The sequence below is a fragment of the Ammodytes marinus genome, assembly GCF_949987685.1.
Source record: "Ammodytes marinus genome assembly, chromosome: 6".
Lineage (NCBI taxonomy): Eukaryota > Metazoa > Chordata > Actinopteri > Uranoscopiformes > Ammodytidae > Ammodytes > Ammodytes marinus.
Window position 1 is genome coordinate 16489029 of NC_137235.1, and position 19811 is coordinate 16508839.

The following is a 19811-nucleotide window of genomic DNA, read 5'->3' on the forward strand; positions in this document are numbered from 1 at the left end:
AGTACACATCTAACATCTTGGATGATGACGGCACTAGTAAATGACATGATAGTACAAAATACTGTACTTTGGTGTTACATTTTTACCCATTTACTTTATTCAATTATAAAAGGAGATATTGGGGGGATAATTTGAATAAATATAAAACCAAACCTATTCCTTTTTTTGTCATTGTATTAACATTCTTACCTTTATGTGATTCTGCCCATGTGTATGCATACATGTGACTTTCTTAGCCATGTGTCTGCACATTTTACAGGTTACAAATGTAAACATCAGACACTCTTTGGGTGATGTACCCTATAAATAAATTAAAAGTTGTCAACAGGCAACGTAGGTGACTGACCTAGTGGGCATGGAAAACCCCAGCCTCATTGTCCTCTGTGGTTTGTGGCAATTTGATGTATTGTAATTGTATTTGTGGGGGGAAAAAAGAACGGAGGGGTTTGCTTTTATTACCTGATCTTGAGGCCTCGTCTTAAGGAGAGACTATCATATTGTGCTGACACAGAGCACAATCCTGAATTAATGTGTTTAATCAAATTACCAAGTAGTAACCCTAGGGTGATGTAGTATTCCAGCAGAGGAATACTGCAAACGTTGCACGGGGGGGGGGGGGGGGGGGGTATTTTGTGAACTTATGGCTAGTTTGTCTTTTTTTTTCTTTTCTTATGTTGGTGTGATTATAATTTTGTGTATCTCCGTTTGTACAAACACAAATTTCATTGTAGCGATACAATGACAAATAAACTTGTGTTAGACCTGCAGAGATCATGCTGTGTGCATGTTAACTTCTACGGTATGCAGTCTGCAAGTCTCAATTACACTCAATCCGTAAGGGCCAAATGTTCACGTAAACAATGCTGTCTCCGACCTTTTGATGCCACTGAGTGCCACTTCCTGTTGTAAAATCAAATGGCTGCAATTGTTGGAACAAAAACACACACACACACACACACTTCCAGTGTCCTTCAAGAGCTTTTATTGGTGGTTGACCAGTGATTTTTGAGGTCTGAAAAAAGGAAGAGAAAAGGTCAGTAAATAAATGTAACCTTAGTGTATTTTTACATGTGCTAAACATTTAATACAATCATTTACCAGATCATCATCCTTTCCACCACCTTCAAGTGTCTTCCATGTAGTAACTGGAAAAACAGGAAATGGATCAGTCTTGATAAATAATTAAAAACGTTCCTCATTACTAAATCATTGTCCTGCTGTCAGAGAGCTGTAATGGGGCTCAGTCATGGGTGAGCTCATATGATTTCATATAAAAAGGATGTTCTAAGAACAGAACTCATTACCCCCACCGTTATTGGCCAAAACATCCCTCGACACATGGTCCGTCATGAGGCGAGCAGATTTCAGTAGAACACATGAAGTAGATCTGAGAGGGGAGAAAAGTAGAGCAGGATTTCATGTAGAGTCCAGAGTCCTGAACACGGGCACTGTGCTATGACAAACAGCTGCTGCCAATTGAGATTTGGCAGGAATTTGCAGCTTACAAAATGACCTCTCCACATAATGAAATGCTGACTTGTAAAATTTAGTGACACAGCTGTTAATGGTTTAATTTTCCATGCACTGTTCGTTTACATAAAACAATTACCAGTGTAAATTTGCACTGGGAAGTCAACGATATTTGGGAAAGAAAAATAATAGTTTTCTAGCCAAAAATGTAATATTGCTCTCACATCTGATTAGCTAAGTTTAGCATATGGAAGCAAGGGGGGAAACAGCTAGCCTGGCTTTATTCAAAGGAAATAAAAGAATGTAGAACTACACCGTGGTAATTTTTACACTTAGGTTTTTGTAAGGCTTAAACAAAACAAGATGTAACGAGTTCAAAAGGTGAGCTGTAGGTACTCAGGTAGTCTGATTTTTTTTTTACCTTGACATGGCCCCTGGATAGCCGTTTCAAAAACTTTCCAGTCTTTATGGTAAGCTCAAATGACTGTCTCCTTGCATTAGCTTCATACTTATCCTACATATATTAGCATGGCAACTATCCCTTCATCCAACTCTCCAAAAAAGGAAGTAAACAAGTATATTAACCAAAGTATGAAACTATTGCATAATATATTATTTTCTACAATGTCACCCCTCATTATTTACAGATCTCAAGGGATCTCTGCTGATCCTTACCTCCTCATCCTGGTCCTGGAAGTCACCATCAGGAAGGAACTGGAAGGTGCTGATGTTGAAGCGGCGCGTCTGAGCCTGAGGATAGGGCGGTTCAGGGTCGGACAGCACTGCCTGCTTTGACGCTGGGTCATAGGGGTTGGGACATCTAGGGAATGACATTGAATAAGAGAGCCAATTCTATAATAAGACAATGGGTGTCAAAGATAAACTTCCTTTAATTTCCTCCGTTATCTCCTTTCAGTCACAAACACGTATCGAAATGTGATATGTGGATTGAATCTCCAATTTTTCTTCCTTCCGCTGCTGAGCTGAATGGTGTTTTTCAATGATGTGCTCTTTATGCAAGGCGATGCTTCGACATACCCATTGTAAAGCAGCAGCCATACAGCAGCTCCCGAGCGGGGGTAAGCCACACAGAAATGCACCAACAGCACCAAACTGGGATCAGGGTTGTTGAGCAGCCGTACTTCCAGGTGGAGGGGTTTCCCCAGCAGCATATGCAGGGGCTGGTGATACTGAGGGTAGTAGCTGCTGTAGTGAGAGTCTGGAGTAACAGTGTAAGAATAAAAGCACATTATATCTTTAGCCATTTTTCATCCACTCCGGGGAAAAGGTTTGAGGCATAACGTGACTGGCTCAGAGACACAGCAGTATAAAATTCTTAATTATTCAAAACAGCTTAGAGTTTTCAAATGAAGAACATCTACCTTTGGCAATCCTGAGCTGTACTCCAAATACCCCCTGTGTCTGAACTTGAGGGCCCAGGTTTGGAGTTTTAACCATGTAGCCCACACTCAGAACAGTGCCTGGCATAAACCTGCACTCCACCAACACCCTGAGAATGAGACAGAAACCATGGTAATGCTTTTATTTTGACAAAACAAACATCAAGAAATGCAAGAATGTGTGTTACACCATTGGATGCGCCCTTCACTGTATTAAATACACGTCTCGCAAAGACAGTCAATGTCAGATTGGCAGTAAGGGTTACGCTTCAATAAAATAAGAGAAAAATTATTGATAAGTCAAGAGAAATATGTGAACAGTTGCTACCGACCTGGCCGTCACTAGGGTTTTGAGAGTTCCCTGTGATGTTAGCTGACATTTTTTGTGCTTCCTTTTTGGTACAGTTACTTTATGTTAGCTTTTAGACACATCAATGCTACATTGGGGGTAAACCATGATAGCACTGCTACCAAAAGCTTTCCACACCAGTATAACAACCATCTGCCACCTCACATGAAACGCAAAAGTATTTAAATTCATAAGTGTCATACTGTTGGTTTGAAAAATCCATCAAGATAGGTTAACATAATAGCTTTGTGGCATAGGCCCCTCTTTTTTGGGCTATATCTTTTCAGGGGTGTAGCCATGATTTCAGAAGTGAGGAGGGCAGATTGTTCACGAGGAGGATTTTTACTGAATGATTTATTAAAAAGATCCTCTCGGATTGCATTGAGCCTCTCCTTATTAAAGCTAAGGAACCAAACAAGTAAAAATGACTAGGGAAAAGGTCATCTAGGCTATGAATAATATTAAAACCATATCAGAACAATCTACAAAACTTTATTCTTATCTTTTTTTAACTTCAGTCAAAACATGTATGTATACGATTTTGTAGAGGTAAAATCGAGGCCAGCAGGATCTAAAATAAAATAATAAAATATGAGCTAATAGCGAAGCCATAATTAATTTTCAGAATGTAGCTGGACAGTAACTACATGTCCTATAATTCAAGTCTAAATTCAGTGTACATGCATCACTAAGTAATACTGTACTAGTCTGCTCACTGCCTGCAGTGCACAATAAAGGGTAACTACACATTAGAGTAATGCAAGTTACTTCCAAGTGCAGTGCTTTATTGCTATTCTGCAAAAAAATCTTGAAATGTAGAGTAGCAAATTAGAAAAGCAGTTAAATAGCTCTCGTAATTACTCTCAAATTCATTTTTATTCTATAGATATCTCCTCACCTTCTATCCCCTACTCTTGAAATAACTTACTAGATCACCAATTAATTTACAATAAGAAGCTATAGCTCTCTGAGTCTTAGTTTACTTATCCCTTGCAGCAAGTTTACTGATCAATAGACCCAGTAAACAAAAATGCCTATCTGCCGACCTATGGTGTGGTCAGAAAGTGTGCTCAGAAAAAAAGAGCTCTGTGCTCAGATGCTTTGGCCCCCCTAAAAAAGGCCTAACGACGTCCAGGGCTACCTAGGTCCGTTTTATTTCATAACAAAAACTGCTAAAACTTTAAGTTCATTATTGGCCTAGGACACACTGTTTTACGAGTTGATCAGCTCCAAATGAATGATATTGCTGGTTTGCCCAATCAACTCAAAAGCTGAATATATGCCAATGTGCTCACAACTTGTTTCTGCTGACTCGAATTAGCCACAAAGAACGTTAATGCATGTTTATCCAACTTAGCCTTAAAGTGTGACTAGCTTAACAATAGATACTTTTTTCCCTCTTCTATAGATCACCTTTTTAGTGTTTGGAGCCATCAATCCTCTCTAAACTTGGAACTGATAATAAAAAGCAACATGCTCTGACCTGACTGGAGAATCCCTTGTTATGGTGCCATAGTTGAGGCTGATTGCATGAACCTTGTTGACGACCTCCAGCATGTAGACCACGGTTTGTCCAACCATCTGTCAGTACAGGATCACACATGCAATTTAGTATTTGGACACTCATGAAAACTTGTGGTCTTACTCCACTTTAAAACATTTTGTATTTATAAATTTAATTCATTAAAGCTTACAAGTCTGCGTGTCCCACAGCCATCCATGGGGATCTTGAACAGGGCGTAGTCAGACGTCACTCTTTCAGGTTTGCAGGTAGAGTTACCAGCAGCTACAAGCAGGGCAGGAGAAAGTGGGGGCTCTGTGACGGTGGCAGGCACGGTGAAGACAAAGTGGCGGTCAACAGTGCACTCTGTAGGAGGAGGACACAAACACACATACATAGTTACATGAAGGTCAGATGAACAAAAGGTCAGACATCTCAGGAGGCAATTGATAATGAGACCCAAGGTAACCTAGACCCTTTAGGAATTCTGTGTCACTGCCGGCTTGAATCATGCTATGCAACCCTTTATACATCCACTTCCAGACACAAAACGACGGCTCTACTGTACTCAGCTAAGAGGCGTGGAAATACCAGCGGGGGACACAAACTGCTGCAGCTCACCGTCCATGGGGTAGTAGCAGGCACGGGGGTGCTTGCTGGAGCAGCAGCCCAGGGAGAGGCACTGTGCATGGGTTACAGAGCCGGATCCACAGGGGAGACGCTGTTCGCTGGGAAGGTTGCACTCTGAGGGACAGCATGACAAATGTCAGCCGCACAGTTAAAATATCTCTGAATGGCCCGGAGAAAACACCCTTTGGAAAATTGAATAGCCTTTCAGAGGCGTTAACATTAAATCCACTTACCTTGTCCAGACACTGGGGTGACAACTGGACAGGAAAATTGAGCCTCGTGTCTCCCATCTATTGTCGTGTAGTGAACAACGATGATGTACATTTTACCCTTTAACAGAAGAACGTTTATACAAGAGTTAATGGGTACAGCGAATGATCGGTTATTAGAAAGGTCATGTTCACAGTGTGAAATCGGAGTCAATACTTGCCTCCACCCTCCCGTGGCAGCGTGAGTGTAACTGAAGGCTCAAACGGATTTTTCCATCTTTGCTTTTTCTCGCGGAATACCCACAGTGTTTTGGGGCATCCTTGATGTTCATATGGTTCCCTTTGATGTCTGAAAAAGTACAGGTGGAAAAATACAATGTTATTTTTGTTTGGTATTTAAAATGCCACAATTATAGTTCTCAGCATCGTAAGACAAAGTATATGTGTTGCCCAGTCCAAACAAAAACCTTCTCCCCCTCATTCAACCGTGCTTCAGAGCGGCTCACATGACATGCTAAAATGCATCTCTTGCAGAGCTGACGGCAACCATTTGCACCAAGAACATAAACACCAACATACACAAGCCAGCACACACACACACACACACACACACACACACACACACACACACACACACACACACACACACACACACACACACACACCTTGAACAACAATTTCAGAGATGGGACCAGAGGGGAGCTCTACAGTCATCTGATCGGAGAAGCAGAAGACTTTAGGCTTTGTGACAACAGACGGGCCCGTGCCCTTGGTGGAGCTGGGTGGGGAAGGGAACACGGGTTGGTAAGGGAACACTGGTGTGGTATCAGGAGGAGTTTCATGGGTAGTTTGAAATGGGCATTGCAGGACCATTGTATTAAACTTCCCTGTGGAGAGGTCCCAAAACTTCACAGGTAAGGATATGGTCGTGGGAGTCTAAAGACAAAGAATAATTAAGTCAGTTTAAAAACACCACACACGCGATCCAGCTAGTGTACCTAAAAGAGTCTGCAGATTGTGCAGATTCTCCTCAATTGTAATGTGAAAGCGCAGGGGGGGAAAAGACCAGTGTTCATACACAGCCTAGGCTCTGTAAACAAGCAGTTTGCTAGCTACAGTGGGCTCCTTTGTTTACATACCAGTATTACAAAGTAAAGAAGGCTCTTATGACGCAATTTCATAGGGACATTAAATATAAAATAAAATAAATTTTAACTGAGAAACACAATTTCATCATATCTTTGATTTTAACAGGGACTTTTGATTAAAACAATGGTATTATATTAAGATGACACATTCTCAGGCAGGGACGAGGCATTATGGAGGTTCTCACCTGGTGCCAGCTGTGGCAGGCAGGCAGAGGAGAGTGAAGGATCACCCCGAAGCCCTCAGCCATCTGTAGCTTGAACCCACACCGTGGATCGATGCTGGAGAGGGACAGCCATGTCTTCCTATTGTCTGATGTTACAAACAATGATTGTAAGAACTTTGATATCTGTATGAGTTGTGTCATGAGTTTTGGAAGCATTAGAGAGAGAGAGAACTAAAGAAACAAAAGTATTAAATAAATTTAAGTGTTTTCCAGATTCTGTCATTATATTATGGGTCACAAGATCACCAAAGTAATTATAATACAATTATCTGGTGGTCATGAATCTCTGTACAACATTTTGTATCTATTCCTCAAGTAGAAAAAGGTAAACACTTTGATCAGCTGGTAGTGTTAAAAAAAGCCGGGGGAACACTTCATGGATGACTGTACAACATTTTAGACAAATCCACAAACACACTGACCTCTGACCTCTATGGAGTCTGGGTGAGCAAAAGCCAGGAAGACAACCATCCTCCCCATCAGACACTGGAGATAGGGGACCTGTGGAGTGTGCTCAGTTTGGGGGGGCAGTGTTAAACTTGGAGTGCTGGAAGCCCCAGTGGCGGTGGCTGGGGTATAAGGCTTTTGGGTGATTATTCGTGGTTGAGGGTGAGGATGTTGGGGCACAGGGGGGTAAGCTGGAGCAGGGTGAAGATGCTGGGGCACAGGGGGGTAAGCTGGAGGCTTGTGTGGTGGGTATAGAGCATGATGATGGGGGTGTGGGTAGCGGCTACAAATGGTGTAAGTGTCAGGGGGGCAGGTGGGCCGTGGGGACCGTGGGGACTGGGCAATAGTTTGAGTCGTCTCTTTGGCAGGCGACAGAGGGGGGAAGTAAGGTTTTTGAGGGTCTGTGTAGTGGTGGTGGTCAGGAAACTGAGAAATCTGCCCCTGGGTTGGAGTTTGAGGAGGAGGGGTGGTAGGGGAGGTTGGTGCAGGGCTAACAGGGTCTGGGATATAGGGAGACTGAGGTTTACCGGGAGGAGGAGAGGGGACGTAGGGAAACGGATAATTGATTGGACATGAGAGGGTGTATCTCCGATCATCTACTATAAGATGGAGATAAAGATTATCCTGGAGAAAAAATAAATGTACATATTATTGGTGCCAACCGGAAGCATGCTGAAATAATTCACTCAAGGTAAATAACTTACTCCACGATTGATACAACGAGCAATGAAGGAGACGAAGAAGGCAATGTCGCCATGATGGGAGTGGATAAGGAAAGCACACTCCTCGGATACAAATGGACTTAACTTTCCATTCACTGTAAACCAGAGTATACATAATTGTGTAGTTTCATTCAGTCAATGCAGGTTCAGATTCAGAGATATATTTTTTGGGGTGGGGGATTCAAGGATTTTAATGACCTCAAAGAAGTTAACATTCTGCAGTTCTACAGAAATCACATTTTTAGGCATATACAGCGACACTGAATATTCAAAATGTTACTACTTTTAGGTCATAAATAAATAAATAAATAAAGTATTTGTAAATATCTCCACCATATTTGTATTCCCGATAGTGAGAAGAGGGCTTTGAAAAAAGCATATAGACATGTTGGGAAATAAAACTGTTACAATGTATTCTATCAGTGCATAAGCCTTTGGCTTCTTCCGTCACCCTTCGGACAACACAAAGTAAGATGTATGAAGATATGAAAGAGAAAATTGTGTATTGGTGGAATTGTCCGAAAGAATAATAATAAATAAATAATGTCCAAGGTGTCCTAGAAATAACTGTATAACTGTACTAATTACAGAGAAACAGTTTAGAGTTCAGTTAAATGTTTATGTAAATGTCAGGAGGAAATTATATGAAAGACCTGTACCCCAAGCAAGCCAACATACCATTGGTCCCGAGCATCGGTACAACATGCTCCTGTCCATGTATCTGCACTGCCATGCCGTAGGCGGAGCAGAAGACTGAGGGGACAGAGTGGACCGATGGGGGGGGAACAGTGGACATCTGCACCGGGCAGGAGAGATACAGTGGGCTGCCCCACCACAACATGGGCTGCACATATCTGCCATTCTGACAGACAGAAAAACAAATGGGCTGATGAACACAGGAAACGGGAATAGCTGCTGGTGGATATGTAATGCAGGTGCTGCTGGTACCTTCTGCATAATGTAACATGCATCATAAGGCATGTTCATCTCAAGGTCAACCCATGACCTCTTCACTGAGTAACCACAGACCGGAGGCAACTGGAAGAGGGAGAGCGGAGAGGCTCCCACTGTAAAGAGAAAATGTTGAACAGCTAACTGTAGTGTGGGGTGGGGGGATTGGATGTTTAATTGATCCACAGAAAAATTAACTAACAATATTCTTAATTGATTAATGGTTTAAGCATTTGAAAAGCTTCAATACTTATCATCTAGCTCCAGCTTCTAAAATGTGAAGATTATCCCATTTCCTTTGTTGTAGAGGATTGTATTTTTAATAGCTCTAGCTTTAGACTGACTGAGGTATAGTAGGCCTACAAAACCTGTGTAATGTACATTTTAGATAACCCGTGTATATAACTTTAGCTGCTGTTGTACTCATTTTCTACAGCATAACATGGAGAAACAGGCTCATGCATGTTAAACCTTTGAAAATATGCATTTTTCATGCCATGTGAAATGAAGCCCTTAAGCTTCTGCACTGAAGCTGTGTGTCCTCTGAACAAAGACATCCAGGCATCCTCAGCAAACAAGACACCCCTCCCTATATTTGCATGTTCAATCTGAGCATGTTCAAGAATATTCTTAAACAGCACCAGTCCAATCACCACGGTCACATTCATGAGTAGCATCATATATCTTACCTCTGTCCACCAAAAGGTGTGTAAATTCTTGTCCGGTGACAGTTAAGGTCATGACACTATCATCACACTGAACCAAAGGCCTCATTCCCAGCCACTCAGAAAAATGTGGACTCAAGGCAATTGATGGGCCAAAAACATTCCCATGGATAACATCGAAATCTAAAAGATATAAAACAACATGCAGATAAAGAGTGGTTTAGGTTTACCCCTGAACGTATCCATGTCAAAGCACACATGCATCTCTTGAAAAACTACACCACTGATAAGCAAAGCACACATATAAAATTGAGTGGGCAACACACACACACACACAAACACACACACACACACACACAGACGCACACACGACGTAAGCGTCTTGCTGAGCGCACAGCAAAAACACTGCAAAAATGCTGTGCGCTCAGCAAGCCGCGCGTCATAATTGCGCGGGTCTGAGCAAGACGGCTCCTCAACTCATGCAAACACAGTTCCCCTTTAAGTATATTTAACCTGTAAACTGTGATTGATATCCATCTCCAGAGCGTGGACCCGGAGACCTCGCCTGCCTACTGATATTACCAACAGTTAGGACAAAGTTAATGTCAGGGTCAAAAGAAGCAGTGGAATCAAGCCAAGGCTCCCGGAGATTCGGCTGGCTAGATTCTAGCACATTGGGGCCCCGGGTAACCCGTTCAACCGTGTCTCGCAGTTTGTGCTGGGCGTCGTTGGTTAGTTTAATCCCGTCCTTCTTGATCGAGGTTGACTCTTGAAGTTGGTTCGTCCTAAAATCATCATCCTCCCGCTGTCCTAAACTTATTGAATGACAAATTCGATACGTGTTAAAGAAAACGGTTACCACAATTAAAAACGAGGTTATTTCTGTTCTCAGTTTGCGAGACATCTCCTGACTGTTGATGCTTTTTGCTCACATGGGCACAGACACTGTCACCTGAACATGAGGCCGATCAATTAAGAGTCATCAAGGACGGACCAATCAAATAGGGCACAGAAGGTGAGGCGGAATAAGAAGTGTGATAGCCTAGGTTAATACTTTGTGACACTTTACCTACTTTCTGTGAATAATAATTGCAGTTTAGCATGTGCAGTGTTTAAGTGCCTGCACTGATGAGGTTTACACAAACAGCTGCTTATCAAGAAGATCATGTTGGGACTTGCTATTTATAACTGTAATTTAAGTTAACTTGGTGTTAGAAAGTGAGACAATATTTTGGTATTTTTTCTGATGATGCAAATTAAATGCATATGAAAAACATGACATTTTAGACATGTCTAATGTAAAGAAATTTTGTTTTTATTTATAGAAGACCATTACACTTTCACTCAGTTTCTAATTGGAAGTTTGTATTAAGTTTTAATTCACAAACATCACAGAATGTCCACAATTAACAGCCTGTTAAGACAAAATGCCACAGTTAGAAATAAGATTATTTCAGATTTATTCCTGAAAGATTTCACTATTTTATATCAGTTCTTTTCAGCTTCTTCTGTGTAATGTCTTCCCACTACACACCCGCTGCACAAAGGCTGTTAGAAAGGACTTTCTGTCGGGCCCACATGTTGTGATGGGAATAGAAAACTCTAGTGACTCAGAAGAGACACGGTACGAGGGGAACCATGCACTGCTAAGCACCCACTCACTATTCACTTTGAGGATATGGAAAACCATCGGGGGTCAGATATAATGGCTTCAATTACTTGACTTCTAGTCATGCTTACAACCAGGGGAAGTGTTTCCCCTGGTTCTTTCCTACATTCCTACATCCTCTGACAATAATATGTCTCTCAAATGATTTTCATCTCAGCAGTCCTGCCATAAAAACAGAGACTTACATTAATGGCTCTATCAGCACCCACTCTGCATTGCACAAAGTTGTGTAACACAGAATGTGAGAGAAATGTAATCGCTCTGAAAAAAGATATTTGGCTTCAATAGGTCTGCAGATACTAGACTTTAACAAAACCAAGCCCCAGCCTGGGCCTCTCATGTATTACCACATTGGAGTCACAAAGCTGAGTATCTGACATTTATTGCTGTTCTGAAGGTATTTCCACAATTCCCAAAGACTCTTTCAACAGTCGGGAGGAAAAAATATTTTGTCTGCTGCACAATAAAAAAAGGAGTTGTGCCACTGTTTCACAGAGGTGGAAAGTTATTGAATTTACTCAAGTCCTATAGCTTTAAAGTCCATTACTTGAATCTTTCCATTTGATGCTACTTCCTACTATTGCATTTGTCCTTTTTGTTTATCCAGGACTAAAGTTGTTTTTCTTTACTTACTTACTTCTTTACTTAAAGGAGATCTTGATCTCAGTGAGGCTACCTAAATTAAGGTTATACAGATTGTACATTTTACTCCACTACAATTATCTCACTAGTGACTAGTTACTTTACACATTTGGATTTTACACAACATGTGAAGAGTTAATTGTGCTTTTTCAGAGATGACACTGCGCTGTATGTTTGTTAAAACTCAGGAAAACTCCACAGGTTACCATGCATGGTCCCAGCATCTAAAAAAGTTTAAGATCATTTTTGTCCAGTTATTCAGACAAAACAAGCAGTGGGAAGTTGTCTCTTTGAGCTCTCTGTAATTGTGATAGTATTTCTAACTATTTTCTTAAATTGAAAACAACGAAACAATAAATCGGTTAACAGAGAAAATGGTAGCTGATGAAGCCATAATTAAAGTAATCGTAAGTTACAGCAGAAATATTGCTCCAGCTGGATGAGCTCCAACAGTAACATGCTGCCTACACATTATGTCAGATATGTGAATATATGATATGTCACGGGTGACATTTTATTGCATTTTGTTATTTTCCTTTCATACTTCACGTTTAGATTAAGATGATTATACTTTCATAATATTCTACTTTTGATTGCAGGGCTTTTAATTGTAATGCATTATTTTTTACAGAGTGGTATTAGCTCTTGTACTTGAGAAGATAATCTGAATACTTCTTCTGCCACTGCTGTAACTTCATCAAAAGCAGAAATGGTTGCAAAAATTACGTATCTCTTCGCTTCGTTTGTACAACACAAACCAACATTCAACATTGAATTAGTAGTTGTATTGGTGTATGATGCTTTGTTAATTTTTTACGATACGTTATACATACTTGGATTAGATAATACAGTAGAAACGTCGGGTCTTTGAGGATTCTGGAAACAACTTCAGAGCAGCTGTGATGCTTTTAAAAAAATATCTCTAAAGATATCTCGGTCCATTAATGATGTTTTATAAACAAATGTAGGAGAGAGGGGAGCCGTCAGTAGAGCCATGCCAAACCACAGAGAACACAGAGAAAATACATTCCTCTTCCTGTTTGACTCCAATCATAGTACATCCTGTACCTTCTCTGCTTTAGGCAGTGAGCCATGTTAACTGTGCATTCTTGCTTCATATTATTAGTATTATTATACCGGCCACAGATGACCTGAGTGGGAAAGGGTTGGTATAATTCCTCATCCTGGTGTGTTTCCAGGTTAGGCTGTTAGTACTGAGCGAAGCTGTACTTTCAACAAATGATAGTTGTTAAAAGAGCAAAGGACGCAGTTATAGTATACATCCATCCTCAGCCCACCTCCTGGAGGATAAGGCAGCCATTGTAGAACTAGGATCAGTCAAAGTCATCTTCACTGAGGGATTCAAGGGAGAATATAAGGCACAGTCAGAGATGAGCCTTCTACTTTTTTTTATAATCCGAATCAGTTCATGGTCACATTAAAACAGACACATATTGTAATAAACCTTGCCTCTGGGTTAGAGGAGATGGAGAGCACCTTAACAATTGTGTAAGGAAACAAAACGAGGAGGAACATTCACTACAATATTATAAAGAGACATTCAAATTGACAAATACAAATTAAACTTCCATAAAATAAGCAGCATTAATTAATAAAGTACAGCACATGGTAAGAAGGAAAGTTCTGATGTGATGTGTGCATGTGCAAAATGCAGTAGTAGCAATGTGCAGTGCTTAAAGGCAAGTGCATATTCATTGTGCTTGAGAATTTGTACTGTATACATTATACACTGCTTCTATGACTGCTCAAGCTTTCTCTCATCTGAGACAGGTGATAAAAGGCTTTACTTGATCTGCACTGTCTGCCTAGTAATCCCATAATAACATATCATTTGACTGCAGCCAATAATAATACCCATCTGACAGGATCTATTAAAAATATGACAGTTTGTGGTTCAAATGTGTCCGCTTGTCTTTAACACGCTACACTGTTCAGATAATGTACTCCTTCCTGTACCCTTTTTGTTTACATTACCAGCGGTCAGCTTGCAGGAAACTAAAATGTCTTGCAGTCAATTTAAGAGCTTAGAAATGTCAGAAAAAGGTTCCTATACATATATTATATGACTTAGGTACATTTCCTGTGAAAGCTGAGGCCACTGCGTCTATTATAAAACCACTTGGAAATACCTAGGATTTGAATGTCAGGGCACAATGAATAGGTCTTCATACCGACATGTGTGTGGAATGACAGCAAAGTAGGGGGAAACTATTTGTGAACATTTTGAATAACAGTGAATTTTTGCAAAACTTTGACTGATATTTGCATGTGACTGGAAGTCCTTCTTATTTGTACAAATCTTACCACTTATGTGTCTTTATTTTATGCATATAATTTTATGTTTTGTACTGTCATATGAACGCTGGGAGAGGATCAGTTTCCTTCACACAAAAACGGATTTAAAAATGTTTTTGTTGTGAATGCAGATTAACATAACTCAGTGACGAAATGCCCTGCTGTAGGATTTTGAGTGTCATTGTTTCAGACAGTAAGACCATCTCCACCCAAAATCCCATTGTGTTTCAGCACAGATTCTTGTCATCCACGACATGTGTTTACTGCAGTGAGAGCAGAACCAATGCTGTTTAAAACTGACAGGCACGCTTAAAAATCTGGTAAAGGCCTTTTATTGACTAAGATTAATTTTGATTCCGCTTGTTTCACATGCATCAATTGAAAAAATGCCTCCACATCAGGCAATATTTCATTTCTCTCTTCCTTTTTTGCTTGTTTAAAACATGTAGCCATCAGAGTAAAGCTGCTGTATAAAGAAACATTTAATTAGATGCATGTCCAAAATTATATTTCATATTCATGGAGAATACTGCTTTCAAATCACTTTGAAGCAGCCTGTGGGAAAGGTACTGCAGGGATGAAAAGAGAGCAGGAAAGGTAACACATCTATAGCAGCTGGAGGTGTTAAAAATCCCTGTGACAATGACACTTTCCCCCCTTTTACGCACCGTTTGGACTTTGAAGGCGGCTTACTCCTTTGGTTCGCCTGAAGGTTTTGACTGAGCCGAGGAAAAAAAAGTGGAACTTTCTGGGTGTGGCTTGGTGAGAGGGAATGGAGACAAAAACAGGGTGATGTGTGCGCTGTGAATTCAAAGCTGGGTGGGTCTACAGTGTTTCACATTCCCCCCAAAAAACTCCCGTGCCGTGCGTAAAGCTCTTTTCAGGTAACGTTTATCTTCCCTCATTACGTAATTGTAAAGTTATACCTAATGGCTGCGAGACAGTCTCGTGCATTATTCGTGTGTTTATTTCTCCTGTAAAGTGAAGGAAAAGTTATCTTAAGCCGTGTACAGATTTTCATCAGCGCCTTGAATCTTGAAAGAAGTGTACGGATATGACTGAACGCATACAACGTACTGTTTAAGTATTAAGAGGACACGCGAGTCCAATCTGTGAAGACGAACACAGTCGATTAGTCAAAAGTGTTTATATTCGAGTCTATAAGTTAAATGTGTGTTTATTATTTTCGGTGGCCGTATTCTCGCGCTCTTTTCAAAGTTATTACAGGGCCTGTGTGTGTGTGTGTGTGTGTGTGTGTGTGTGTGTGTGTGTGTGTGTGTGTGTGTGTGTGTGTGTGTGTGTGTGTGTGTGTGTGTGTGTGTGTGTGTGTGCTCGCTCGCTGGCAACGGAGCAGCACCGTTTGGGAATGTCCTAACTCCATCTACACAAATGCGCCTTTCTTGTCGACGGAAATAGTCTCAATAGGCTACGTAAAAGACGAGTCTTTAAGCAGACGGATTGGTGTTTTTGGTAGCTGCAAAAAGATGCTAGTTTATTTGTGGTGTCAAATTATAGAAAATACGTTTTTATTTGTCTGTTTTTGTTGGTTTTAAGATGCGAAATCATTGTTTGAGCTGAATCTATAAAACTTGGTGAGGCAAGTCTGGGCTTGCGTGCAAAGGGTCTCGTCAGTATTTTATTTTTATTTTTGTCACATTATTTAATTGAGACAGCTGTGTCTGTGTGTCTCTCTCTCTCTCTCTCTCTCCGTGTGTGTGTGTGTGTGTGTGTGTGTGTGTGTGTTCGTCTCTCTGTGTGAATGGACGCTTCCTTGTGTAAAATCCTGTGCTACAAAAAAATAAATAATGGTGTGCTCAGGTTTCCGCCTTTCCCCTGTTATCAGTTTTCAGGGGGCCACAATGTTGATGCTTGCTGGAATCGTTGTTGTGCACATTACCACCATCATCCTGCTTCTGGTGGCCACCATTGATAATGTAAGTGTGGATAATGTTGTATTTTGTTGTTGTGCTTTGAGGAAGAGCAAAATAGTTTATAAGTATGTTTACCTCAAGGCTGTATGCATTTTTCTATGGAATATCAGGCCACTCTGAAAATGTCAAAAGACATACAAGTCATTGGGGACAAGTTTAAAAATGTGTTGATGCAAAAATCTGTCAAACTTTAAATATTTCTTGACCTTCGATGCAACCACTTTATGTTCTTGATATATGTGTTCATTCATAACTCACTCTGTGTCTGCAGGCCTGGTGGGTCACTAATACAGTGTCAACTGACTTGTGGGGCAGGTGGGAGTTGACTAACTCAGTGTGGCATTACACCAACCTGAAAAACTACCCAGAGGGTAAGCTCTATGAATGTGATCAGGAACCTCTGAGGGTTGTTACTTTCATATGTTGACTTGATTTGAGTGGAAATTTCAGATGTTCAGATGTATAAACCAATAAGATGCTGATCTTAGGATCGTAACAGATCAAACATGATAATTTATTATAACCAGAAATCAGAGATCATATGTTGCTAAAATTGGTGGTATGTCCATAAGGGATCAGTAATAGTTTTACAAATTTAAATATTATGAATGAAGCCGTTATAAAGCACCTATTGGGCTTCATTGCCTTTTGTCTGTGCTGTTGTCACTCTTCATGTTTGTCTTGTCATCGTGCTGCTGCAGAATATCTCCAGACGGTGCAGGCTACCTCGGTGCTGGCGTGTGTTTTCACCATTCTGGCCTTGTTCGTGTTCGTGGCTCAGCTTTTCACCCTGCCCAAAGGCCAGAGGTTCACTTTCACCGGCATTTTACAGCTACTTGCTTGTAAGTTACCTGGAGTCAGAGGTTTTCACCTGCAGCTCTGAGAAATATTGGTGTATTTGCTTCCTACGTCTACATATTTCCATGGAGGATGCGTGATAAATGTTTGACCATAAAGGACCAAGGCTTGTATTTCTGTGCAACTGTAAATTTCATTTGATAAAATGGCTAGGCTTCGGAAAGTAAATGTTCAAGTAATTCAAGTTTTCTCTCAGATGAGTTGAGGAGGAATAAGACAAGACTTGTCTCTAACAATGTAGAGAGCACATCTGTTTGCATCTTCTCTTACATGACACTAAACACAAAATCTGTGAAGGCAGAGCTCAGCCGCAGTATGGGTTGAATAGTGTTAAAACAAACATGGACGCAGACATCGAAGGCCACTGATCTACCGATCAAGGATTAGAAATAAAAGTCTTCAGTTGCTAAGATTAACCGAGAAGCTGTTATTGTGTTTGGATTCATCTTCACAAACTTCAGCCTCTACTATTGTAACTTCAATATGTTACTGTTCCAATGTTGGCTTAAACCAAAAATATATCTTCAGAGGTGAAAAAATGGGGATCGTTAAACTATATGTGAACGATTGTCTGGGGTGTTTTTTGCAAATACCAATGTGCCAATAAGGGCTCACAAATGATCGAGTAATCTGCAGATAATCTTTTCAAATAATCAACAAAAAAAACTGAACTATAATATCTCCAAGATTAAATAAAGAAGGAAAATTCTAAAATATCTGAGAATTACATAAAAATGTAAAGAAAGTACAAGTAACAGGCTTTTAATATTGTCTGGAGTTTATGTCGTGGGAACAGAAGCAAGATGAACCTTTCACATTTTGTGGCTACAGTTGAACCCTCTGCTGCACCGTCCTTGTTCACAAAATTTATCTTGTAATAGGAAAAATAATGACTTCTTAATTGCCTCATGGGTGTGTGAATGTGTTAGTATGTGTGTGTGACAATATTCCCCCTTTCCCTCTATAGGCCTGTGTATAATGATAGCAGCCTCGATCTACACGGCCGAGTTGCAAACCATGAAGGAGGGAGGGTACGGACACTGCTATGTCCTGGCCTGGATCTCATTTGTCCTCACCTTCATCTTAGCAATCACCTACCTCGTCCTGCGGAAGAAGAGCGAGTGAGAACAGTAGAGGGATTAAAACAGGCCTGGGATCATGTTCCCAGTTTGAATTTGTGAAATTTAGAGAATAGGATTTGTTTTGTTTTTATTTCTTTTATTTTAAGATTGTTGATGACGTCTGCAGCTATGAAAATGGGATAACGGGAAGGTGATGATGTTTAATTACTAACAAGAGCCATTTGTTTATGTTTTTGAATACTATAAATTGAAGTGGGACCCATACTAGGGTTGAACTAAAGAGAGAAGAGGGCAGCCCTTAAAGTGTTCATCTTTTAAAAAGGTGGTTACCTATTAGTAATGAAAAGGAAGAATTCAACATTGAAGATATATACAGTACCTATTTGCTTTCTTGCAGAGTAAAATAAAGGATAGATACCACTCTTACATTTGTACCTTAAGTATGAAACTACTGCTAGCAGGTTAGCTTAACATGAAGACTGGAACCAGCTTGCATGGCTGTGTCCCAAAGGAAAGTAAATCCACATACATACACCTGTATAGCTCACTTAACACATTGCATTTAGTTTCTTTAAACCGCACAAAAATACAAATCTGAAAATTTAACTTGTAATGGTTAGAACAGGTTAGCTGTTTTCCACCAGTATACAGAATATAAACTTAATTTAGAGCCTAAGTTAAACTGACCTGTTGCTGGATGTAGCCTGTTGAAGATACAGAAATGAGAGTGGTGGAGCAAGAAGGAATTATAACTGAATTATTCCCTTTAGGAATCCAACAAAGTTCACCATCTGGGAGAAGAGCTTAAGCCCCTTTAAGATGATGAAAGTACTCCTGGGTATTCCCCCTTTGAGACCAATTTTCTGCAGATTTCCAGAGTGGAGAAGTGAAAAAATGCAGTATCTGTGAAGGTACAGCTTGTTGGCAAAACTACAACATTAATGTTGTTGTACTTGAACACGAAAAGCCTAACTTTACATTACAAGTAGTTTTAATCATGTATCGTTGTTTTACAACTGAAGTATAGTGTATCCTTTTGTGATCTATGTACATTGTAACCCATTATATTTTTGTATCGAGTGTTTTTTTAATGTGTTGTGTGTCTGTAGTTGGCTGCTATCATAAGAAAAGTACATTTTGTACAAGTGAACAAAAAGTGAACCAGGGATGGAGATTAATGATGTTGTTTGATTTCACCACATTTCATAACTATGCAATAGAAGTGTTTGTATGTAATTATATTGGAATTTAAGCCATATCGTTTATTAATAAAACAAATTATATCACAAAGAAAACGTTTCATCAGTTAAACTACTTTAAATGCAACAAAATCAAAAACAGTCATTACATAATAAATATTCATGAGTCAGTTCACTGAAAGCACCCAAGATTTCAATCATATTTAGTTTTCAGCTAGCATCCTAAAACTCAACACATCTGAACAATAAGTAGTACAAGGAAAATGCTAGAGGCTTTTCACTTATTTCTACATGTGTGACTTAACAAAGTTTTTTTAGTTTATATTTTTTTTTAGTGCGAGTTACAACATTGAGGATTTGAACACTTCTTCAGGCCTTACAACAGACCCAGTCAGAAA

General features: G+C 40.1%; 1 protein-coding gene across 1 annotated transcript; it reads left to right on the forward strand.

The window, feature by feature from the left end:
* Positions 1–15116: 15116 nt before the first annotated feature.
* On the forward strand, positions 15117–18260 carry LOC307252075 (epithelial membrane protein 1). The gene is made up of 5 exons (XM_080029641.1): positions 15117–15227; positions 16187–16277; positions 16546–16645; positions 16976–17116; positions 18100–18260. The coding sequence occupies exons 2-5, from the start codon at positions 16203–16205 to the stop codon at positions 18255–18257; spliced, it is 474 nt and encodes a 157-aa protein (XP_079885767.1). The 5' UTR covers positions 15117–15227; positions 16187–16202; the 3' UTR covers positions 18258–18260.
* The last annotated feature ends 1551 nt before the right edge of the window (positions 18261–19811 follow it).